At 31.2% G+C, this 27,937-nt stretch overlaps 1 protein-coding gene across 3 annotated transcripts in view; it reads right to left on the bottom strand.

The window, feature by feature from the left end:
* Positions 1 to 27,937, bottom strand: part of Cen (cerebellar degeneration-related protein 2-like) — a 127,774-nt gene that overhangs the window by 7,022 nt on the left and 92,815 nt on the right. For all 3 annotated transcript variants that reach the window (XM_088231954.1, XM_088231956.1, XM_088231953.1), the window contains exons 2-5: positions 7,880 to 7,992; positions 4,394 to 4,542; positions 3,317 to 3,772; positions 2,975 to 3,134 (exon numbers count right to left, since the gene is read on the bottom strand). In XM_088231954.1, the coding sequence (XP_088088080.1) occupies positions 2,975 to 3,134; positions 3,317 to 3,772; positions 4,394 to 4,542; positions 7,880 to 7,992 (878 nt within the window). The remainder of the gene's footprint in view (positions 1 to 2,974; positions 3,135 to 3,316; positions 3,773 to 4,393; positions 4,543 to 7,879; positions 7,993 to 27,937) is intronic.

The raw sequence follows: 27,937 nt of genomic DNA, 5'->3' as shown, positions 1-27,937 counted from the left end.
ACGGGCGAAAGAATCACCCATGACGAAAGCCGGAGAGCTACTAACTTAACTAACTGGCGTCTGGGAGAATAACTAGAAACTTTGCTGTTCGCGTGTGACGCGTGAAATTGTCTCTCTCGCTCCCGAATATTCATGTATTATCGAGAGTAAGTCATAAAGAGTTGTGAGACAATTGTATATTAGGTTACTCTTTTACGACGTACTCCTCAACATGCGATACATTGGTAAACTTTATATCGTATTGGTGATTTACCTCCGAGTTTGGATAGAATTCTTTTTCTATTCCAAGAATTTATTATTTAATAATAAAAAAATTCCCGATACGTAAATGTATGACGGGGAATATCTAAAATCTTACCCCATAATCTATTATATTCATGGAGATATTAAAGTTATGAGATGCAATGTGTACCAGATACACATCACCGGGAAGGAGTGTTAAAAGTTCATCACTAGCATTGTCTGTAAGAAGGTTGAATAACATTATTTTTTTAATGACTAAAAGAAACATTATTTTAGTACTTTTAAAAAGCTATCGTTACACTTCCTAAGATAATAAAATCAAATAAGTACAGACTTTTTTTCTAAATCTCATTACGCTTAACTTCATCAAAGCCATCTAATAAATTACCTATTGTACTACAAATAACATGCATTTAATATTTAAATGTATTTATTTTGAATAAATATCCAAACCCTGTTTGAAAAGGAAAATTTGACTTAATATTGGTGTAAGATTTTTTTTTTTAAATGGTAGGTAGCTTAAATTTATATTAATTTGGTTGATACATATTCTCATATATCTTTTCAACCATGTTAGCTGTTTTAAATGTTATTTAATTTTTCAAAGTAAATAAAAATGAAAACAATGTTAAAATTACCGTTAAGTCAAATATTTTTAAAGCCACGCCACAAAACCAGTTAAGCGACAGGTGGTGCTGATTACTCTTCAAGGGAAATGTATTTTACAATTTGAGGTAATGTGATACCAACCTAATGATGAACAATCCAAAGTATACTACGGCAAAACCTTCTCAAAATGCATATCCAAAGCATAAGCAACATCAGAGGCAGGTGTAATATACTTTTGGCCTGAGAAACATTACCAAAATATGTATCTAATCCATTGAACACAATTATGACATTACGTAGCTACCGTGAATAAATATTATAGTGCTGGTTCAAAATTCAGGTGTTGCGATGATTCATATGAAATTTCAACATACGAGTACCTATGACAAAATCCCAAGCATGCTAAACTACTTTTCTATTAGAGATTTAATTTTATTATTCTTAAACACAAATATTCAATTTTAGTACAGGTAAACGCCGTTTTGCGCCGGTTCGATTTACGCCGATATACAATTACGCCGGTTGGTGCCAGGATTCCCCGGTTCGGCCAACTACAGATGACAGTAGGCGCCGCGATTCTAATATCAGACACACTTTTACACGTTGTTTTATTATATTACCGTGTACGCGAGCAGCCTATAGTGCGTGTAAAATTATTTTAGAGTTATTTTTCGTTTTGTTTTTAAGAAAAATAAAAAGGTATATTATATTTTTTATTTTAATATTATTAAAATGAAAAGAATATTAAAATATTTGTAGTTTATGCTATGATTCTGCAAGGAAGGAAGCAACAATCAATGGTAATGAAATTGGATGGTTTGTTTTAAAGTGTGAGAATTTAATTTAGCACCGACGAACTGGTGAGTTAGTATTTATCATTAAAAAATTCATTATTTATGTCAAGAGAATATTATTTATTTTGTAAACGAATTTAAACTGTATTTTTCTTTTTTTTGTAAAAAAAAGAAGTATTAGCGTTCTTATAATTTACCCAAATATTTCAATTTTCGTGGCCAATTTCAACGAGTTGTAAATAACTCACTATGATAAAATGGAAATCAAGTTGGGGTAGAGTGGGGTTCGAACCTCGGACCTCTGATCCATGAGTCCGCAACACTAGCCACGGGACCACAACCTGATTCAAAATTTATTAAATACATTTATTAAATAAACATGTTAGATTGTTCTTAGAATTTTGACACGGAACCTAACCTTATATCTTCTATTATGTTTGTGTTCATTTTACGCCGATTTTTTTTTACGCCGGTGTCTCCCGGAATAAAACCCCGGCGTAAAACAACGTTTACCTGTAATTTGTACCCTTTTAAATGCAACAATTATTGAGGTTTCCTACTGACATTTCTTGGTGGAACTGCATTTTTATTATTATAATACTACAGTTATTTTTGTTTGAAACTGTTAAGCTTATCAACAGAATATTAAGAAAACTCAAATTGTGATTTGATAGGAGAAAAAGAGAAGTCAGTGATAACTATTGTTGAATTGAAAGGGTATAATTAGCCGCTCCAGCGTAACATTTGACATGCATTCCCACATACAACTACTTGATTCATAAGCAAAAATTATTTTATCGTGGTATTTAATTTTCCACATGAAATAATTTATTACATTAGTATTAAACTACCAATTTACATTTCCTTCAATCCAAATATTACAACCATAAGTAACTATTATTATGATAACTATTCTCAATTACTTTATGGGGAATATGTGTTATATTATATATGCAGTGTGCAGTTTTCTAATATGGTGTTTACTTTATGCGTTACCATTCTATTATACATAAGTAAAAATATTTTTCGCATATCGGTATGAAATTGTTTTAAATAATTTAATTTATTAACATGCAATGCTTTCACGTAGACATCAATTTTCTACATGATGGGATGATGTAAAATAAATTCCCGATAAAACAGCCGCCATTTTTCCACATTTCAATAGCATCCCATTTTTGGCGAGGCTCGGAACGCAAAGCTTCCCTCGATGCTGAATTAAACTTGGACATTTACCGGTGAGAAGATTCTACAAAGTCGGTTTCACGTCATATGAAACTCTCCTGGAAGGACAGGAACCCCAGGAAGTTGGCCATGTATCGACTCACCTGGAGTTGAACCAACTTATGCGGGCCTATTGTCTGTGGTTCGTTAGCTAGTGAACTCATGACACTGCGGTCATCATCATCTTCAGCATCCATTATTGACGACATATCATCCGCGCCATGCTCCACACTCCTCAGGCACCTGCCACACAATTGTCCTTGTCTGAAAGTATATACCAAGAGAACATATCAAACAGGATCAAGTAGTAATAACCCCACAATATGTAAATACTCTTTTACGATGAATCTTGGTTCTTTGAATATCAGTTAAAAAACAAGAATGAACATATTTACGAAAAGGTCATTATGGTTTTATGTATACATGTTTAATGTCGTGGATCATACCTGACTTCTTCAAGGATAGCGAATTCTTCGTGCATGGATTTCATCGCATCGTCATTTTGATTCCAATCTCTGACTTTTTCGTGCAACCTATTATTTTCCTGTATGACACTCGCCAATTGCTCTTCTAGCTCCGTGACTCTCCTTTGCTCTTTTAGTTGAATGACTCTACTGTCACTAAGTTCCTTATTGATTTGAATAAATTCCTCTTCGCTAACAGGATCGAACCTCGGGAAATCTTTTTCCTTGAGGATCGGAGGAAGGCTTTCAGACTGCCTGATTTCTGAATGATTGATAGTGGGTGTAGTTGTGGTAACTTCAGATTTCTGTAATTGCTCTTGTTGCTCGGTGAGTCTGTCGGCTCTCCGTTTGTGCAAATCCAACAATCGATTGTTTTCTTCTAAGATTTTTTGTTGTTCTTCACACTTGGTTTCCAATACTTCCACTTGACCATTTAAGCTGAAAGAAAACAGAATGTAAACACAACGTCATCCTGCATTTGATAAATTATCATCGAACATCCACACCTGTTGGTACATAGAGCAATGCTTTGGTAAAGTATATGCTGTGTATCTCGATCATGTGTTAGAGGAAGGTAATACGATCAGTCTTACGCTCCATGGACACTAAAAATATTGCAGTGTTAAATCACCTTATTAACAAATATTTCATGTCCTCTCTCCCAGGAATCGAACCTAACAGCGTTGAATAAATACAATGCGTTTTAGGTCCATATGTAATGCAGTATGTAATACATAATATGTGTACTTAGTTAATTTCAAGTTACAAATGAAATCAGTGTTTTTATATATTTTTTATTTACTGATTTTTTTTCTTGTGCATGTTGAATTTACAAATATAAATTGAGAAAAAACATATTTGCTTGCAAAATCTATTTAAATTGATGATTCGGGTAAAACACCAACATATTTAATAAAGCTTTTATTATACCAGTTTTCAAAAGGAAGAAGAAAGGCAGAGGTAAAAAGGATCGAGTGTTTAAGGAAGAAGAAAGGCAGAGGTAAAAAGGATCGAGTGTTTAAGGAAGATATTTTGCAATAACAAATAAATATATCTTACCTTTTAATTAGCTTTTTATCCGCTGTGTTTTCAATAGCAAGCCTATGATTGGTCCTTTCTAGATCTTGAATACTAACTTCCAGCTGCTCATAAATTCGCAGTCTTGAGTCGTTGACCTCTCTTAGTGCAACAGTTTGTTTTGTCAGGTACTAAAAAAAAATACTAATTATTAATTTTCAATTAAAACACTTTTATTTAATGAAACATATAGTTAATTTTATAAATTAATAAAAAATAAGAGCATGAAAAATACCTAGGTATATAATATTTTCAATGTTCCCTAGTAAACCAAATAAAGGTCTCAGTTTTTTTATTTCATAAATGATAAACAGACGGAAACATCCTCTTTATTTAGAAAATGTTAAGATATTATGTGTACCTCAACCATGTTTTTTTTAGTCTGTGTCCGGGCGGATGAATAATACAGTTCTGTGTGTGAAAAAGAACCAGAATTCTGGACGTGTTTTCGACTCGCTGGCTACTCTTAGGTGAAAATCCTGGAAATCGAGTTCGAGACCCTTCTGTAATTGAGTGGTAGGAGAGCGGAGGGTAATATCGAACAGCGGCCAATTCCGTATAACAGTTTTAAGTTGGAAGAAAGTAAGTTACATAATATATGTTTGTATCTATATCATACTAGTCCATTTAGTGTAACCTCGCACCCTCGCAACGTAACGTTGCCATCAGATGTAATGTAATTTCACACTCGCAGTTACAACATTAGAAAATAAGCCGTAAGTACAAATCTTTACGAAATTAGGTAGCGACTATATTTTATTTTATTTTGTGAGTATATTTAGCATGATGTTATCGACGATGCAACACTTACTTGCGTGTATTTTTGTAACTACAGGACATTGGACGTTTTTGGCTAATTCCGTACACTGTACGGTATTGACTGCCTCGTATTACACCAAACTAACGCCACTTGACACCATTGCTCTTTTCATCAAAGTTTACCTCAGAATTGCCGATGCGGAGAAAGAACATAAAGTTAAGAAAAGATAATGGTGGGTATTATGTGACGAATTTGGTATAAACAAACAATTATGGCACGGATTTGATAAACGGAAAGTGTGCACATGCTTTATGTAGTGGTGAGACTTCTGCAAATAATTATTATTGTGAATTTTGCGAATTAATGTACCTATGTAAAAACTTTAATATAGGTTTGATTGAAAAAAACATCTTACCATGTGTAAAAAAAAAAACTTTTAATCGTGCTTTTTTGAGCCTTGTAAGAATGTAAGACATTACACGAATGATGTACGGAATTACCCAAATCACACGCAAGTATCGAGTAATTACGTACTTCCTACTTTTGTTAATTCTTTATTTTTTAGGGTTCCGTGTTCGTCGCATATAAATAAGCTTTGTTCGTATAAAACTTAACTAAATTAAGGATGAATTGGCACATAAAATTTAGCCTTGTACTGAATAGATTTCAAGAAAATGACGATCAAGTACGGCATAGCCCTTCACTCCCCTACAGGTACAGGTACAATTGAAAATCCGCATCTAAAGGTTAGTGTTACGACTTTATTTACCTTAACGATTATTTTTAAACTCTGGAATGGTTTTGATTCATTTTTTTTCAAAGATTTGTAAATGACAAAACCGAATTATTATAATTAGGTACTTAAGTGATAAAATTTAATGTTATTCATCACAACATTTGGACAAAGATCCAAGGATTATTTTCTGCCAAATTGTTTAATATGCTTCCAAAAAAACATAAGTTTACCGATAACAAACAATATTACAAAAGAAAAATAAAAATCTGGCCAAATAAAATAAGGATAGAAAAAAAAAATTGAATGACGTGTGAAATATTTTATGTTTTTCAATTAACATTGTACAGTCCTCCTTTTAACAAATTTCCCTAACAAGGAGGACCCTGAAACTAAGTTTGTGTAAAAAATATTTTATAAAGTCCCTATTATAACACGTTTTTTGCTGAAATAAATATACATTTTATCACTTTAAACAAATTTAAAGAAAATGCTAGAACCCCAATTAAAAACAACAATTATAATTTAATCTAACTATACCTACCTAATATTTAATTTTTTGTACACTTTAATATTGTAATTATTTTCTCTTGTTTGAAAGAAGAAAGAAGGGAGGACTGATAGCTCTGTATTACTCCGTATGGATCCGCCGGTGAAAGGATTTTTAAGTCCGAGTAAACAAAAAACTTTTTCTTTTATTATTTTGTTATTATTGTAATATTTTATTTATTTTTTGCGTGCGGAATGATGCGGAGTGGCTATTTCAATGCACGCCTTTTTTATTATTTTTTTGACATTGTATTTAGTAATATATAGAGAACTATAATTAGCCTATAATTTTGGTTTATTTGTAAATATTTCTTTGTTGTAATGGCCGTTGTTTTCTTTTATAAATAAAAAAATAAAAAAGTGAAACATACATATTAATTCGTTGTTTTCTGACACCACTAGGTACGCAGGTACACAATAATAGACATTTTTCATTAACCATGAATTCATACTACAAATTTATGGTTTTGAATGTTTGTAAATAGTAGGTAGGTAATTTCACGCGTACGCAAATCGTTTGAATGGCTTTTGGTTATACTATACATACGTGAATATGCTTTTACGAGCGTCACATGAGGTAAAATACGAGCGTGTATTTTGGAATCAAGTCGTTTTTAGGCGGCACTCGGCAGTCGTCGGTACAAGAAAAATAATTCCGATTGCGAGTAAAAGCACTTTGTTGTTTTCGATTTCAGCAGAAAAGACAATTTTTTTTAAAATAACTTTTTATTTTACTCAAATAAATACTTGCTTTATTTCAGTGATTTGAAATCAAATGATAAAGTCAGTTTTGCAATAAGGAAAATGGTTCGTTGTCTTGATGGTGAAAATAATTAAACTACGAAAAAGAACTTTTTTTTTCTGGTTAAGAACATGTTTTTCCTTTGTAGTACCGGCATTTATTCAAGCTGGGATAACCAAATTTTTAGGAAATTTCATTACCTATCGGATATAACTAAGTAGGTACTACATATTTCGAAAGAAAACTGTATCAAAATATTTGTTACAAACGAGGTACAGTAAAACTCCAATTACCCGGATTAAGTGCCAGATTTTATTGATTTTGAAATAATACAGCGAATTGCAATCACATTTAAAACTAACTTAAATATGTCCAACAAAGTTAATTGCACAATTTAATTGAAATTAAAAACGGAAGTGAAGGAAGACGATCTGAATATTTGGCAAAAGGAATTCGGATGAACGGATTTCTGCTGTATTAGGTAATTTGATTTTAGTTCTTTTCACCAAGATTATGCAATTTTTTAAACAATTATTACAGTTGTGATAATACAAAATAATATTATATGAACGATACAAAACTGCATCGAAAACTTTTGAATAAATTTTACGTTTATACCTAAGTCCACGGATCAACCATTCGGAATATCCAAATGCCTGAACATTATGAATTTGAAATGCTAACCTCAATTTCTTGCGCCTGATCTTCAACCACATTCTGGTGTTGCTTGAGAGTGGTTTCCAACTCCTTATTCCGCTCCAGCAACGTCTTCCCCAACTCTGCTGCCAGCTGAAGATCTGTAATATAAAAAAAACATGTGTTATAAAACCGAAGTGATGGGACCCAATGTTGCGTAGGTACGTAAGAAAGAATTTCATTTCTACTCGGGCAATAACTATAAAACTTGAACATTTTAATTTGAGAAAAATAAATATTCAACAGCTTAATTTTTAACAATATTTTGAATATGTTTAAATAATTGTGGACAATGCTGGAGTTGAGGAAATGTGGATGATTAAACATAGGCCGAATGGTGAATGTTACTGTGTGTAAAGTGGCCACATAAATTATATAAAGTGGCCACATATTCTGTTCTTTCCACTTTTATACTAATATGTAAAGATGACATTTTTAATATTTTTCTTTTTCTTCTAAAAATAATTTATATATTTTTTTGCACTTCTGTGTAAAATACTTGTCTGTCTTTATTTGTATATATGTATGTAAAATTCTAAAAGGCGTTTAAATAAATAAATAAAATATTTATTAAAATTCTGTTTATTAAAACCAGCCAATGACATTGGACAATGGTTTCGATTCAAAACGTCACGCATGGCTAGTCGAAGAACGACTTTGTAGAACGCGTTTGGGTTATATGTCATTATTTTTTAAGGCTCAGGGCTTGCCTATGTGTATTAATATATAAATGATTGAAGTTTCATACTTGTTTTTTGTAAAATATTTATTGTTGTTTCATTTTAAGCATTGACGAAGTAACAGTCATGTTTTGAAACCGGTCGGCATCATTAATATATATAAATAATATATGCACTAGATGCAGCACCCGTCTTGTGTTTCATTCAACTTAAGTTCTGGAACTTAACTTGCAGTCAGTAAATTTGAAGCAGCGTAAAAAGGCGCGACATGCAGTTTTGATTCAATTCTCTACTACGCGTTTTACACCACGACGTTGACACGACAACATAATTTCAAATCACCGATCATGAAGCATCTTTTCTTTTTAATTATACCTCAGTAGTCGGCACATTAAATATCTGTACCTTAGAGGATAAAACACAGGAGACACTTTTTTCCGTTTTGAAATAAAAAATGCAGAAATTATCGCAATAAGCTATTTTATGCGTGAATAAAACACAAAAGTTCACTTTCGTGGTAAAAATGCTTTCTTAAGTTGAATTAAAAATGTCAAGTCCACTTTGTTTTAGTGCAAAAAAACGTTAGTAATCGGCATATGCTATTTTAATATGTACTATTATTTTTAAAATAATTATTATATCACATTGAAAGTTCATTATACGTTGAAATTATCTCATTTGGTCCAAAATTCGAAATCGCACAATCACAAAATCTTGATCTCTAAACATTTCATTCAATGTGACTCCCGTGGTTTATCCTTTAAGGTACATATATGATTTTACACAAAGTAAATATTTGTGATATTATATAATTATATTACTATAACGCATTGTAAAATAATTTTTCTTTTTTTCAATTTAATTTTTGGACTGCGTTATTTCGAAACTGTGTGAAAAACCGTGTTTAATAAAGTTCTGTATATTAAAAATGTATTTTATTTTAGAAAAAAAACGCATCACTATACTGACCAGCTAAGCAAAAAAGTCGTATCTATTCTGTTAATTTGCAAATTGTATAGGAGATAACTGTCTTATGCTTTACCGATCTGATTTAATATCTCATATTTGTGGAGCTGAATTACTTGATAGCTTAGTAAATATGTGTGACTATAAAATATCTATTATAAAAGCAAAAAAAAACGCAAAACGAATTTTTTATCGTTACGACTTTTTATCGTGGCGGGGCAGTATAATGGTAATAGTACCCTATAGAGTACAGTTTTGTAATTTATGTGAATAGCATGTAACTGTGTGCATAATTGTAAAATGTTTAAATAAAGGAGGAAAAATAGCGCAAATTACTATGCGGAGAAAATCCAACGAGTCTGATATAAGAAGTAGGCGTAGATTGCTAACTGATCATTTTCTTATTCGTGTGGTTTGATAATTGAGATTGCGTTCAATACCCGCATTGGCGAAACTAACAATACGAGAGCGTCATACCAAGAAGAGAAAAATTATACTTTTGCACTCTTGTATGTTTTCCTAAACACAATTTCGTTTTATTTCTTACAGCTAACAGACATTTACTTTCTCTACTAATTGCAGTAAACACGATAGTTATCTGATAACTTTTATTATTTAGACATTTTAGATTACTATTCAATTTATAAATTTATGTTTCAGGTAAAGCATACAGCACCAACTCTATTTTAACAACCAAAATACATACATATGATGTGTTAATTTTAAATGCATTTAAGCGAATTAGCACTTGAAAAATAAAAATAATTTTTGTAATAATTTTAATTCATTTTTTAACTGAATTCACATTACTTTATTTGTTTGTTTACTACGTTAAATTATATTTATTTTGACAGCAAAATTAAAAAGAGGATGAGCATTCTGTTTTTCGATGTTTATGCGTAGGTAAGGTGCACGGTTTATTATGTTTTAAAATTGAGATTATAAATCTAGAACATGCATAAATAAATGGGTAATATTACTAGTTGTATATTAGATACGAGTCTAACTTTTATGGCATTGTACGTTGTATAATGAAGTGCAGGTACTTGAAAAAAATCAACGGGCAATCATAAGCTTTGGAAAAGTGAAAACTGTTAGTTTGAAATATGTAGGTAGGTCCAGAGGGCCACCGTTCAGACAAAAGTCACTTACCCTAAACAAGTCCGTTTTGAGTTGAATGTGTCATTCAAAGCGTAAAATCATATTCTTTAAGGGGCAAAGGTCACCAAGGTTAATTGGTTAGAAAAAAGTTGCGTAAATCGAAATTATTTGTTGTTAGTAAAAAACAGAGGTGTGACTTTCAATAAAATCTCAACATGCATAAATTACTAAAGGCAGATATAATTTATTGACAGTTTAGGCAGATTTTAATTTTTTTAAGTGTAACAGTTTGGTTCCTGAAAAACAAGATTTTGTTTGTATTTAGGCATTTGTGTACTAAAACATACTAAATAATAAATACTAAAACATAAAACAATAAACATGTTAAAAAATACATTAATTAATCTATGAGGAACTTCAGCCCAACGGGAAATTGGATACAAAAAATGTTTTTTTGCGCGCGGTAAAAATTAGAGCATTAAATTGTATTTCAAAGTTTCTTGAAAATGTACAGAAAAATAATAAAAAATATTTCAATAAAAACGCACTACTTTGAATGACCTCACTGGTTCAAATGAATCAACCTATGATCTGAGAGCTATGGAAAATTTCCTGTCTGCTTTTCGTTTCTGGACCAATGGGAAGAACTGAATAAGCGGAAATGAACCTCTGACGTTACACGCGGAGTTATTTCAGAAATACAAAACTTTAAAAAATCGTAGCCCTCATAATACGATATATAAAAATTGAAAATTAAATTTTGGCTAAGTTGTCTTTTAACAAAAAAAAAACCTTTTGACTCGCATCGTCTATAATAGATTATAAACAAATAAAAGTCACTAAACCAAATTTTAGCCACCCCGCCGCATTAAAAATCCCCAACAAATATATGACATGTGTCTGAAAGAAAAAGTTGGAAGGGAATTTATTAAAAAGACAGAAAGGAATCGCTTTGTATACATAAAACTACCAAAACATAAAATCGATTTTTTTCAAGTTCTCCAAACTTTCGAATTGCGATTTCTCAAAATGGTGTTTTTTGGGTTAGTGACTTTTGCTTGAACGGCGACGATAGAAAGATTTACTGCAACCACATTATGAGAAAATAAAGATGTAATAAAACCGACGATAACTATTGTTAGGTGTGTTATTAGTTTATGGTTTTAGGTTGTATATAATAACATATAAATTCAGAATGATTATTTAAGTGAAATTAGATGATAACCGCAACCATTTAAGAAAGAAGATATGTATCTATGTAGGTACCGACTATTAGAAATTATGTTATCAGTTAAGCCTTTTGTAATTTTAAGAGAGTGTCACAAGCGGAGGTAGGTAAATAATAATTATTATACTAAATTAGTTCATGCGAGTATATCATGTATTATGTAGTATGTAGGTACTAGGTACCTATAACTATGCGTATCACGTTGATGTATGACGGAATACATAATTAAAATTCTTTCCATAGCCCGATTACTACAATGCTGCACACGTGGCTATGTAACATTTTACAAAATTATATTTTTTATCATTTATCACATAGGTAGTACTAATTGGAAATATTTAATGTTAAAATGTCAATTTGTTATTGCCTAATTGTCGCTTTAGTTCGTTTTTGTCCATCAGACCATTTTGAATGAAATTGAGTTAAGTATACAGGAGTTGTGAGAAAGCCTTTATTTATAAAATTCAAATGAAAAAATATTTTTTAAACACTGTTTAAGGGGTTTTCTAACGAATTTTATTTATTTATTTATTTATTTTATTTTATTTGGGATTTTTACAGCTATTACATAAACAAAATAATTAGAAAAATCTTAACAATACTAAAGCCAATTAAAAAAATCCACTGTAAATATAATGACACATAATATATAAGAAAAGAAGTTTAGTAATTGTATTTGTGTGACGTTTGTATTCATGTGTATGAGAATGTGTGTATGCGTGAATGAATGAGGGAGAGGATACATGTGCGTGTGGGAATGAAAGAGGGAGAGGGTGCGTGTGTATGGGTGCGTAAGTATGAAAATAATATATTTGCTTAAAACTTGTAAATTGTATTAAAAATGGTACAATAAAGAGCTTAGTAAAAAGTTAGAAACCTTTTTGTTAAAATTCAAATGACGAAATGATATAAATTGTTTTTTTTTTTGTCCTAAGTTATAGTCATTATTTATGCCGATTTCGTAAAAAAAAAACTTTAAAGCTCTATTTCTGCAGATTTGTGTTTTGGTCTGTTGGATAAAAACGAACTGAAGCGACGTAATGTCAATATTATACGTGTGAGCATAGGTACATTTGAAAGGTCTAGATAAATCTATTCAAAGTAATATTCATTATTTAAAAACGCTGATTAAATTAACTGAAATAATTTATTTTTATTTTTATAGTGTTGGTTGCTATTCATTTAGAAGAATGATTTAGATGATTTGTTTTCGTTGCTTTTAGAACTTTCATCTTGAGAGGTGTTTGAAAACAACTATTAGAAAATATTTTTGTACATTAAACGTATAGACTATGAAAGCTTTGTGCATAAACCTGCGTTGTACATTGTATAAACATCTGCTACCTAGGTAAATACGTTAGGCAGCTTATGAAATGATCAATCAGAGATTAGTTCGTATTGAATGATTCGAACTTAATAACTTTCTTTTTCAAGTTTTATATCATTTCAAAGTTATCGTTTCAATTGAAATCAAATTAATTTTCAATAAATCACTCACTATCTACTGGAGTTACGACTTTCTAAGTAGACGAAGCGTCCGCTAGCAATAATGAAATATTTCTCTCAGCTTAAGACGTTTGAGGTTTAATAACAAATACGCAATATTCTACATACGTGTTTTATTTTCTTCACTAGAAAATACATTATTAATAAAATCCCATGTCACTTTCACATAAAATAACCAGAAAAAATATTGAAATCAACACGGTCTTACATGTAAAAATACCGTCAACCTTTTCACCGTTTTCCTAATGACATAATTCTTATGAGTTTATGCTCACGCTTATGCTTAGCTTATGCAATTTTATAAAAGTAAGAAGAATTTAAATGTTTAAATAAAAATGGGATTAAAACTGTCAGCAGGGTGCAGTGAGTAATATCTTGCTGGAGGGTGTGATCAAATTTTAAGAAAGAAAAAATAATTCATTGGCTCTTCTGTAAACTTGCTACATGTCGCTTGGTAACTTTTTCCTTTCCAGCGTCGATATTATGTAAAAATAATTCAATCTTTTTTTTTTTTTTAATTTATACATAATTGTCAGCCTAACTAATGTTGTTTAATTTGCAATTTTAACCCATAGAAGCATACAACATTACGTAACACATGCTTCGATAGTAAAATACTGACTTTACGAAGATAGCCTACGCCTTCATAACGCTCAAATAAAATTTAATTTACATAGATTGATTTTTTCTACAAAAAATGTTCTCAGCGATTTATCGGAGCGAGAATCCAATGACAGGCTTCGTGTCTATTCTAATTTTGTTTTAATGAACTGAGACCAGCCTTTGATGACTTGATGACTACTGATCTGATGACTAAGGCAAAGGACATTTACATCTAACCGTCGCGCGTCGCTTCGCGTCGGTCGTGCGAACATTAATTCAACGAGTCTTGGTGTTTGCACTTTGATCAGTCGTTATTGTCGCAACGAAATTTAAAATTAAAATCATATATTTTCGACGCGCGACGCTTGAATATAAACAATACGTATTTTGTTTTGTAGTTCATCCACCGGGTCCCGCGGAACGCGTTTATGGGACCGACTTCTTCATTACTTGTTCAATGCGCGCCGTGGTCCCCGGGGATATCAGGCACTATAACACCTCCATTCCTCCCGGCCCTGAGCCAAATTGAGGCCTACACGAGGACCCCGTTAGTTTCTGTATTTGGTCAGTCCGTCTTGTAGGAGAAAGGCCTCTTGATCGCTTACCCTTAACAGTCCCATTTACTATCAGAATGGGTAAGGCTACCAGTGGCGAGCAGTGATTTATTTTATAGGTAATCTACAAAAAAATATTCATTCATTTGTACCTTCATATACGTACATAATATATAAGTAGTATAGTTATAAATGCCTTTTTTTTCTGTAGTTCTGTGGAAATCAACTAATACAACTTAGAAGAATTGAAAGAATATAGATGTTCAAATATAGGCAGAATGGTGAATGTTACACAGTGTGTAGTGGCCACTTAAACCAGCCGTTGACAGGTCATAAGCCCTGTAGATGCGTAGACTTCTATATTACCTTCTCTTAAATGTTCTTCATCTCTGTTGTTATATGTTAATATAAACAGCTCCCCAGGGAGTTGAATCCAGTCCTTGTCTACAAAAATTTGGACAAACTCAAAATATTGTTAATAATTTCAATTATTAAAATATTGTTAATAATTTAAATTATAAAATATTGTTAATAATTTCAATTATTAAAATATTTCATTTAAATGAAAAACTAAACATTGTTAGTTCTTTCTATGCGGCGCGTATGATTCTGTGACTATTGTATCTACAGCAGGGCCTCGATGGTCCAAATACTTAAAATTTATACCCTGTTCGGATGTACGAAGCGTTCGGATTAAACCAGAGGACGCTCCGTATTTATTTTTAAATTCACTCGTTTTATATAGATTCCCTGATATTAAATATGTTATTTATGCAAAAAAATTATAAAATAAATAAAAATAAAGTGTTTTGTAACTGATTGTATGTTATAATCATGCAAAATGTTATATTATTAGGATAAAACGTGATTAATCACACTTTTTAAAATAATTCCAATAAAGTGATTTAACAAATTTTATTCAGTTATCTTTATCCCTTAATATACGGAAAAGCATTTTTCAGGAATTGTGATATCGACTTCATCCGCCCATTCCAATTCTTGGTACTGGTTTCGATGCTTCCAATCATAATTTGTTTTTGCTGTCATGCTTATTTCTTACTTTTCTTACTTTGTCTTCATCAGTTAAAGACCCCGGATAATCAACATCAGCATTGTTTTCAAGAAATACTTAATATCTACCTCTGAAAAGCCTCTGTTTCGAAAACGGCTAAATCGTAAGTAATCTTCAATCGTCATCGCCAAAATCTTCCGCATCTTGGCCGGAAATGTCATCAAATAACAAAGGCCACAGAGGCTTCATATCGAAAGGTGGGTGGTTCGGATTAGCTGGGGTTTAAACTATCAAGGACCTGCTATATTTATTTTTATGACTTTTTGTTATGCTGGTGCTCTATTCGTCCCAATTCGACACATGAGTTTTTTCTCTTTCTTTTTAGTCCCATGGAGCTGGGACTTGTGTTCTCATGATGTGAATGACACGATGATTCGGAAATCAATTAAAATGAGTTAAACGCATTAAATATAATAAGACGCATTTACTAACAAAGGCATAAACGATAACCTAACTATGTTAGGGCAAATACAAACTACTTACACTTAATGAAAAAAATTATGATATTATAAATTTTTAATCTAGAAAAAAATGACATAAAATAGATGCTTACATAAACGAAGAACGATTAATTAATATTGAACATGTCAAATATTTAGGACTAACAATACACAGACAATTGACATGGACAGCTCACATAAATAATTTAATTATCAAAATAGCAACATTATTGAGTCTTTTTTCAAAAATCTTTTTTTTTCCGAAAACGGAAAAAATCTTATGTACGAAGCCTAAGTCAAATCTAAAATATGTTAAATGCAACAACTACGGGGAACAGGAAACCAAAATTGCATAAACAGACTACAACGACAGCAAAATAAAATATTAAAGCTCGTATATGACCTCCCTTATCTAACACCAACCAAATAATTTTTTTTTAAAACTAAACAATTTAATGTGAATGAACTTTTTCCACTAGAATCTTTAAATTTTATTCATAAGTTAGCCATTGATATTATTGTACACAAAGAACTAAAACTTGGACATAATACAATAATATCAGAACAATACCACATACAGCATTCTAAAACAAGACAAGAACAATCGAGACTAATAAATCAGGGACTGAAATTATACAAAAAAACTACCAGACAAAGCTGAACAAAAGACTCAGACAAACTTTTCAAAAGGCGTAAAAATATAATTATCAACAACAGAAAAAATTGTGTATTTTTTTTGTAAAATGCATTCCAAAACAAGACAAGAACAATCGAGACTAATAAATCAGGGACTGAAATTATACAAAAAAAACTACCAGACAAAACTGAACAAAAGACTCGGACAAACTTTTCAAAAGGCTTAAAAATATAATTATCAACAACAGAGTAAATTGTGTATTATTTTTGTAAAATGAATATAATAATCCGTCAGGGTTAATAAATAAATTTCAAATAAAATAAATAATAATAATAATAATGCTACTAACAAATGGCAGCAGGATTGACATGGGAGGAGGCGAGAATGCTGGATGGGATTACGTCTGCGGGATACGCATGGTGATGTCTACATGCTCCTTAGGAGCGAATGTGGAAAAAGATAAAATGAAAAACAAATGAAGAGAAAAAACGTTTATTTATATGGAGCAATATCTTCCAACCATCTTAATTTCACCACACTAGAAACAGTTTATGAAATCTCAACTCTTATGATTACATAAATGTATTATGAAAAAAAAACTAATTTGCTTAGTTTAAATCGATACTTCAATAAAGCTAGAGTCTTTCTCTGTCTTATTCAACTGATGTAAGAGTGTTTCTTCCTTTCTACGTAATGTTTAGACCCAATAATTAATCAGTCATGTGTAATAAAGGCAGTTTTTTAAAGCAAAAATATCACGCGTAATAATGACTACAAATCGTATTAGTGCAATTAATGGTTAGTATAAAAAACTGTATTACGCCATTGAAACCAGCAAGCGGTCAAGTGAGATATAGACAGCCTTAGTATTCATGATTTCTCGAGGGGTTTTTCAAAGTCACACGAAGAGGGTCGAAATGGTAAAGCGTGTATATTTGCACTGTCATCGTCTTGAAGAGGACACAACCAACGCTGGCATTTAATTTCATAGTAGATTTGTTTGTTAAATTATGAGAAAACAGACACAGTCTAATAAGCACGGCAGGATTCATTACGTTGTAGCGTTTTGTGCTAATCCGAAGCAAATGGTTCACTTGTAACAGTGACCCGAGACTCTATTTTGTGCCCAAAGCATTAATCGATATCTCCGAATTTGTACGAAACAGTTTTCATAAAAAATAATACATCAAATAATGTTTAAACTTCTGTCTGTGCCCAGGTGGATGAAGAATATAGTTCTGTGTAAAATAGAACCAATTGCTCAATCACGGATGTTTATCGACGCTGTTAAAAAGTAATTAAACAACTTGACCGATCACGATGGAGCACGATTAATTTATCGCACAAAACATTGTGCACAAACAATAGGGAAATATCACATACTACAAATACCGATAAAAATATGTGAAATGGATTTAGAATAATTAATTGTATTTTTAAAATTAATATGGATACTGTGAAGGAATATTTTCATATACAACTGTAAAAAAGAAAGTATAAAAAATATGTCACTAAAAAAACACGACATGATTGACAAGATTCGTGACGACGTTTTATAAAAATTTTAACGTTTAGGAACAAAGTCAAAAATCAACATTAATCGTGACGTATTAGGGGCGTGGCCAATGCAATGAACGATTTTGCGGGAATTCAAAATTACAAATTTTAAAATATTTTTTTGCTACTAATAAGTGGTAAAAAAATATTATTTTACTCGATTGTGTTTTATAGACACTTAAGTGTTAATACCGAAAAAAATATTTAAAAAACGTCATATTTCCCTATTACAACTTTATAAAACAAGTTAGTTTTACCTTACTTACAGTTTTGGATAGTTTTTCATATTTAATTAATATAACAATTTGACGGTGCCAAATAATATTCTAGTACGCAAAACCGGACATTATTTTGAATGATTAGGTGTTGCCAAGCAACAATTCAAAGCGTGATAATGTTAAAAAATAAAAAAAGCCCGATCGATAAATTTTAATAGATGTGTCATTGGAATCGTTAAAACAAACAATCTGGTTGAGATTTGTTTATCGCGTCCATTATTACCGACAAGTGCGGCTATTGTGATTGAGCAACTGAATCATGGACGAGTGTTTTTGACTCGGTGGTTGCTCTCAGGTAAAAATCCTGAATAAGAAAATCGAGTGGAGAAACGTCCACCTCGTAGTGTAGCGGCACGATCTAAAGTCACTAAAATCAACAAATGAAAGAATTGAAGAAATATGGATGTTCAAACATAGGCAAAATGGTGAATGTTACACAGTGTGTAAAGTAGCCACTTAAACCAGCCAATGACAGGTCATAAGCCCTGTAAATGCCTAGAATTCCATATTCCCTTATTTAAGGTATTCTCTATACCTGTTGTAATTCGTTAATAATTTATTCATTTTATTGCAGAAATCATACTCTTTTATATAGAAATGTAAGACACGATTACAAATTTCTTTGTTAAATTATGGTTTCAAGGAAAAAAAACGGAGAAATAACAATAACAATTCAGACACAGAAATAAGTACCTATCTACTTGTGTACATAAAATGTAGCAAAAACAAAACGAATTTAATGAAATATTTTTGAATATACGTATTTGAAGAACTTACATATTATATAATCAAAATGAAAATAAAAAACAGTTTTTTTTAAACCATTTAATATGTATTTGATTACCTACTGGTTTCGAAGCTACACAAGCTTCCTTATGAAGGTATAATTAATTAGTAATTAATATTTTTTAAGAAAATAGTATTTAGTAGACACTTAAAATTGTAAAAAAATATTTTTTCAATACTAAAGTACCTTGGAAGCTTGTGTAAATCCGAAACCGATCGGTAATCAAATAAATTTTAAATGGTTAAAAATAAAATGTTTTAATTTTTATTTTATGAATGTGTTTTACCAACATATAAGTTTATTTATTTTATACTTATGAAATATTTACATATACATTCTTTTTAAAATAGAGGATTTAATGTTAATTTTCTAATACAATACTTGAACAACCTGAAAAACTTACGAATGAATCGTTTACATCGAAGCGGAATTGCACTTATGTGGGTATTTACATTTTGGAAGGAAAATCAAACATGAAAATTACTGCGATGAACATTTACGTATATTTCCTTCAAGAACTTTCTTTTGTGTTCGTTTCGTCAAACACGCTATCACACTCAACGCTGTAATTGATCTAGATATATCTAATAGGGAAATACCACTTTTTTTACATTTGTAAAGTAAAAAAGGTCTATGAAATACTGTCCAGTAAAAAAAAATTGTTTTGCAAATAATTAGTAGTAAAAAAATATTTTTAAATTTGTAATTTTGAATTCCCGCAAAAACGGTCATTCCATTGACCACGCCCCTAATACGTCACGATTCATGATTATTTGTTCCTGGACATTAAATTTTGCTTAGAACATTATCACGAATCTTGACGTCACAGACCGTTTCTAGCAACGGATTTTTATTATTTAAATTTATGTATAAGAACGTTTCTCCATAATGTCCATATTGATTTTGAAAATACAGTGAATTATTCTTATCAGTATGCGATATTTCCCTATTTCATAAGTTATCTGATGAACCGTGTACCTACCTAAGTATTATACAAAAATCAGAAAATATGGGAATATATTATACTAATATATGAAATTCTTTGGGATAGATCTTTCGGCTTTTCGTAGATCTCTTCGCCACTAAAACAGTGTGAACGAAGATGGATTGACATGGTTTAGCTCGAATACTTATTGTGTTTATTAATAAATGTTTACCATTATTTTATTGCCCTTGTTTGTATTTGCAACATACTCGTAGTCTTATATTATTTTTGTTCAGTTTCTTGTACATGTGTTTATTCATGTAACTGTCGTAATTGGCTAAGGCCGTATTTATAATAAATAAACATGTCACTAAAAACAGATTTAATTAGGAAGTTCAGTTCTACGGGAAGTTGAATACCAAAAATATTTTCTTACATGCGGTAAAAATTAGAGCATTACTTTGTCCAGCGAAGTTTGTCTAAAATGTACGAAAAAATTAATAAAAATAAATTACTTTGAATAACGTAACATTTGGGTTCTTCTAAATAAATCAATAATATAGTGTTGTAATAGATATTCCCAGTTTCAGAGAAGCCAACACACCAATCAGGATAACTCTCACGTCACGCGCGGAGTAATTAAAATTACAAAACTTAGTGAAAAAAATTGTACTGATGATACGTAAAAATAAAACATGTTTTTTTTATTATAAAAAATATTTTTAAAAAACCGCTTTGGACGACGTCATAAGTTCATATGAATCAACCAATGATAAGAAGGTTGTGAAAGATTTACGGTTTTCGGTAAGGGAACGGACCAATCGGCAGAACTAACAGAGGAGAAGTGGAAGATGAGACGTCACACGCGGAGTAATTTCAGAAATACAAAACTTTATAAAATCTAAGCGCCGATAACACGATGCATATTTTTTTTAGCTTTGGCTTAGATTTATAGTCTATTAACAAATAAAAATAAACACTGAACTTTCTCGTTGGCTGGTTTAAGTACTGTGTAACATTCTATATTAAATTTTATAAGATACAGCCAGCTTATTCTAAAGGTGTTAATTTTTATTTGAACGAAATATCAATAATCAACAATATTTTAAATACGTCTAAATGTACTGAATTTTACCTTCAAGAGGGTTTATTAGAAATTATTTATATTACAAAGTAGATGGAGAACATATTTGAGAAGGCGAGATGGAAGTCTAGACATTTTCATGGCGTGTGACCAGTCATTGGCTGGTTTGAGTGGCTACTTTACACATCGTAATATTCACCATTCTATTTAAATCATATTTCTTAATTTCTCCTACAGCCCTCAACCGGTTATAAGCCTAAAATTTTTCTCTCCCTGTATTAATATATTTATCAGTATTCAATAAAATTTGGACAACGCTTAATTCTAAATTAGAATTTCTCTGTTGAAAAGAAAAATGCAACTGTAATTTGCCTATTTCTTAACCGAATCATTGAACACGTAAATGCATTCACTAGGTACCTGTAGAATAAAAATAGAGTATTATAATGCTACATATTTGAGCATAAATAAATTAAACTTTATCGTTCTGGCGAAACGAATTCGCGCGGATGTAATAAGAAAAAATCAACAAGCGTTGAATCGGTTTTCCAAAATAATACCGACAAATATTTGCTTCTAACACGTAAGTCAATTTTACTATCTTATCAGAACTTAAGTAAATATGATCTTTTTATTTCTCTATGCACACCATTTTTAAATAAATTATTGAATGGGTTTGAGAGCCATAAATAATTCATAAATATAAAATTCGAATTTCGAAAAAATAATATTCCGTAGAAAAAATGGTGCTCAATTCTAAATAATTCTTAAAACGGAGTGACGGTTCGGCGTAGGTTTAGATTATTTGTTTATTTATTATTCCCTTTCCGCATCTAATGGTGCATATGGTACATAATTGGATTGCTACAGTAATCGCAGAGTATCTTGATCATTTTTATTACATTGAAGGTAAGATGATCATTCTTTCGCATCAGGTGCCAGTCCAGGGACTATGAAATATTTCAGTGTAAAAACACATTTTTAGCATTGATATCATAGAAATATAATAGTCCAGAAACCACGTACGCACATTAAACTGAAGTCGACTAAACTACTCATAAATGAGTAGTTTTACGTTTTGGCCATTAGCTACTCTGTAGACGTTGCTTAGAACACAACTGCTAATTCAAATTCAATTGCGCCGTGTTGTCGTTTTTAAGTACCAAAATACTGCTGGTATTAAACGGGAATAGGGTGGGATCCCATTTTATGTGTAAGTAGCGAATTCACAAGTTATATTATTTAAGAATTCGATTATTTTACCGTCAGTCAGATTGCCAAATAAAACAAGGCGGACATTTTCTTAGTATTGCCAGGGTAGTAGAATTTTTTTACCCAGCTTTTATTTAATAAGACTCAATAATATATTAAACTGTATTAATTTGACTTACTACGCGTTCTGCACAGAAATGTTGACGCGACAACGCTCATTTTTCAGAACATAATTTAAATTTATGTTCAATGAAGCATCATTTCTATTTAATTATACTCCAGTGCTTTTAAAATAAATATTCGTGTCGACTATCTCGGGAATCGAAGCCATGAGCTCTTGCATGGTAAGCGAACGCGCTGACCACTACACCACGAGGCCGACTGAAATTCAAGTAGCGATGAAATAATCGTTATTCCTTTTTTCTCTTGGGGCTTTAATTATATCTTATAACAAGTGATTTCTGTCAAAGGGGTAAATACTTTATGTGGTGACGATAAAAGGAAAGATTGATATTTTTCTGTATCTGTAAAAGTAGAAGTGTTTAATACAATACTGCTACTTAATATTACGTATTCAGATTACTTCACTCAGTGTTTTTCCTTTTGATTAATTTAATTCAAGAAATTGATATTAAATTAAACTACACACGGTGCAGAATAATATTTGCACATTCAACGTGTAATTATTTGGCGATGTTTTAATTAAACCAGGTTTAACAACACACCCAAGAAATTTAAAAAAAGCCCACAGTAGCAAAAACAAATGTTGCAATTTTAATAAAATGGATTGTAATTTATAATTATTACTAAGAATTAAGAAATACAAACGTTAATAATTTAATTTATTTTTGAAATTTCCAATAAAGTATATATATTCAAACTTTTGTTCAATATGATTAATATTGTTTTGTAAACTCCATTTTCATACTAAAAATGTCATGAAGACGGAATATGTTAAAAAATATATTAAGTTTTTAACAGATTTAATATTTTATGCCATATAATATTTTTGTTAAATACATTATTAGAGCACGTCCAAATCTTTGTAGACTATTACAGCACGTTCAACCCTCCAGGTGAATATTTTGTTTCTGTTAAAATACCCCAACTAGAAACCTCAGACAAAACTTACTCTTTCATACCGATAACCATAGAACTAACTATGTTTTTCATTCCCCTATGCCCAGAATTCTTAGGTCTGCCAACAAACATACCACTCTTGAATTCTTTGATAACAAGTTGTCTTCTTTGATCACTGAATCAAATTAAATTATAAACACCTCTCTCCCGCTTCCACTCCCACCAAGTCTAATATTTATCATTGTGTCTTTCTACTTTCCTTTATAATAATTTTCTATGTATAAATATGTCCTTAAAAATGCCCATTGGGCGTATATATAAATAAATAAATACCAAGAAACTTGTTTGTTTATACAATTCTAATGTTTTTCCACGATAGATTTATTGGAAGTGTTTTTAAGGTTATAAATAATTCGATTAGAAAACTTACAATTTCACAAATGAATTTAAAATTTCAACAGTTTAATGTTGACTAGGTGGCAACTTTATTAGTTGCTTATGCCATAAACTTATCCTTCGTTCTATCCACGTAAATTTCGCTGAGTTTATAACTAAGTAATTGGCGTAAAGATATGATTATGAAATCAGCTCTCAAATATTTGCATATTTTTATTACGAATTGTATTATTTGGTTGGTATTTAGACACGTATCTTTCATAAACTTAAAGTAGTATATATCTTAATTGCTTCTTTTATCATAAAACTTTCTTCTATACTTTGCAACCGCGGCCGAGCTGAAATATTTGCAATTTTTTATTGGACAGCGATTTTGTTGAATGGTTTCACGCAAATCTGAGGCCGCGGCATAACCAACGATACAATAAACCGTACAATTTACAATACGGACTTCTGAGACTTGTGTTTCTTGGTATATTAATTCTGTCATCAGTCGTTCAGCTTTCAACGTTCTTTCTTTCTCCGACCACATGATCCAATATGTATTTGTCCGACACCACTCATCACCATCATTCCCCTGTCCACATCTAATCGTGCATAGGGCACTGCATTGGCACACTAAATGCAGCGTATATCGATCATCTGTTACAAGAAGGTACGGTAATCAGCCTTCAGCTTCAGGTGCCAATCCAAGAACGCGAAATATTGCAGTGTAGAACCACCTTTCTAAACATTATTTTATGTCAACCTCTTCAGAAATCCAACCTGGGACCTCAAGAATGGTAGGTGAACACACCAACCACCACACTTCGAGGCGGACGTTTCTCCACATGATTTTCTTCTGCAGGATTTTTACCTGAGAACAGGCATCGAGTCGAAAATACTCGTCCAGGATTCTTTCACACTCAGAACTCATTTCTTGCCGCCAACACACCATTAATCAGGTCATTTAACGTTTTGCTTAAGTTAATATTATTAAATGAGCAAAAATATACGATAATAACGGTATTATTATAATCGTTATCTCCTACAGCGTCAGCACAGACTGTTTTACCTTCCGGCTTTCAGAACCAACCTGCCTCTGGTTATGTTCATTGGAAGAGCAGTCAGGGATCATTATCACATCAAATCGACATCTTTCACTATTTTTAAGAGGCAAATACTTTTGCTATTGGAGAGTATGTACGTTAATATTGTCGAACCATTGCTGAAAAGTTACTTATTTTATATGTTACCCCAATATAACGGTTTAAATATTGTATATTATTTGTAAAGTTATTTTGGTAAAATTAATTTGAACATGAATTTAAATTATTTATTTAATTGTTGTTTTACAATGTATATATGTATGACTTTTTTTACATTTATTCATTTTATTTTATTTATTAAATATAACACTCGTTTAAATATCAATGAACTTATTAAGGCTTTTTAGGCTGTACCCATGTTAGGCCATAATAATTAACAATAAAAAAAATGCAGTTAAATGAATTCAATTATAATATCATGTGATGCAATAGAATAACAATCCAGAAATACAAGGTGTAAATAATAAATAATACAATTTAAAAAAAACAATGTAAAAAAATAATCAGATATAAATATTTCAATATAAATTATACAAATTTATATTCATACATAATCAAATATACAAAATAATAGTATCATTGAAATCAATAGAAAAAAAATACAAAAACATAATTGAAATGATAATTGAGAAATAGTTTCTATAAACTCACTCTATTAAACACGGACTATCTCTTCGTTCTAGTAACGAGAGAACCCTTTTAATACTCTGTCATCGCTCTAATTTTCTTGCCTCCTCTTTCACAGTAGTAGCCGCTTGATTGTGGAATAATCTACCCACTAATGTTAGAGACGCGCCTTCTTTATTTAAGATTGAAATGTCACTATCTAAATATTTAAATTGTTCCTTTATCCTTATTATTTCCTTCCCATCCCCTTTCCTCTCTTCATAGTATAGTGTTAATTTTTAAATTTTTATTTTATTTTGTTAATTTTTGTTTTTACTTTTTGTATAAGATTGTAAGATTCGATATGTCCATGTATTTATAATTTTCTCAAACTGAACGGTTTGGGTAGGTAGGAAAAAATTGCCTTAAGGCAAAATGCCCGCCCTTATATGTTTATATTTGTTTATTTATTTATTTATTATAAATACGGCCTAAGCCAATATAAATTCAAGAAACTGAACAAAAAGAACATAAAACTATTAAGCAAAGATAAACAAGGGCAAAACAATAATTGTATCCAATATATTCATTAAAACGAAAGACCTAAGACTTCGAGCTAAACCATGCCAATCCAACTTCATCCTACACTGTTTAGTCGCGAAAAGATTTACGAAAATCCGGAAGATCTATCCCAAAGAATTCGAAGTCATGTATTTATATTGTATATATATATAAAGTCTCAAATAAATAAATATTAAATGAGAGTAATAAATAATACGCTAAATAACAGTGAGTACCGAATTAAATAATACTAAAATACATAATGAAAAAACATGAAAATATCAGTGGTTTATGCTATGTATATGTGCCGCATGTAATGTATGTGTTTGTGTATGTTTTATATGTGCGTTCATGTGTGTGCGTGGATAGCTCGGAGTGTACATTCGGTATTTTAATTTATTTTAATTTATTACCTCCATGGAAAACGCAAATGTCAACAATTATTCTTTTCTCACTTAAAATTCTTATTTATTTTTTATTTTTTGTCACATTTAATGTTTATATCTTTTTAATTTATGAAAACTTAATTGGTCTTTTTATGTTAAAAAATTGTTGTTTTTAGTACTTATTTTGTACGACTGTATGTTTTCTGAAAAAAAAAAAATATCAAGATCTATAAAAAGCAAATAAAAGTATGGAAGGAAAGCAGATTAGCCCATTTTCGCTAATCTCGAACTTAATGATCATTTTCCCTCACCGGGGTGGGGTGTCCCGTGCCGAGGGATGTTTAAATTTTATAAAATTATGTATTATTTTTTCCCGTGCGACATCGGATGAATTTTCTACTATGGATACGCGTATTTAAAATCTCTTGAACCGACGCGTATAACGTTACCGCGTAATGTTTGTTAGGAGCGCGCTAGGCAGGAATGACACGTGACGTGACGCCAGTAGGGAAATATCACGTACTACGAATACCGACAAAAATATATGAAATGGATTTAGAATAATTAATTGTATTTTCAAAATCAAAATGGATATTGTGGAGAAATGTTTTCAAATATAACTTTAAAAAAGAACTGACTGTTCGTCGGCAGTTTATGTCAGAACGTCGGGATGAGAACCTGGCTTGGGAGGACGCACAGAAGCTGACAGCCGATAGAGATGCATGAAGAATCTTTATGGATACCATATGCCCCAACTAAGGAGGGGACATGGAATGATGATGTGTAGTTAAAACCAGAATCATGGACAAGTGTTTTTGACTCGATGTTAAATATTCCAAAAAAGCGAATCGATTGGGGATAAGTCCGCCTCGTAGTGTAGAAGTTGGCGCGTTTGAATGCCATATTTGAGGTTACGGGTTTGATTCCTGGAATGGTTAACGTAAGACTGATCACCTTACCTTCGCGTTTCAGATGATCGAGATCAGCCGTATTTGGTGTGCAATTCAGCGTCTTACACGCCATTAGGTGTGGATAGGTGTATGATGATATGATATGTGATAAAAAAAAACGGGTTTGTCTCGAAACCAGTTGACATTTGAACAAACAGTCGTCAACATGACATAAATTCACTCTACGAAGCCTTGAACTTGTCTTAGGAAAAAGGTTTTTGAGGAAAAAAATAGTCTTATAGTAATGTAACTGTAACGAACGCTGCTGTTTTAGGATTAAAAGAGTTGTTCTATGTTTTGGACAACTCGAAAGGTCAAATAAGAAACTATAATTAAAGTACACTTTAGC

This window comes from Micrasema longulum, unplaced genomic scaffold, assembly GCF_059751315.1.
Source record: "Micrasema longulum isolate JH-2025_06_02 unplaced genomic scaffold, ASM5975131v1 h1tg000937l, whole genome shotgun sequence".
NCBI classification, from domain to species: domain Eukaryota; kingdom Metazoa; phylum Arthropoda; class Insecta; order Trichoptera; family Brachycentridae; genus Micrasema; species Micrasema longulum.
The sequence above is the reverse complement of the archived record's forward strand: the minus strand, read 5'-3'. Positions and strand labels throughout refer to the sequence as shown.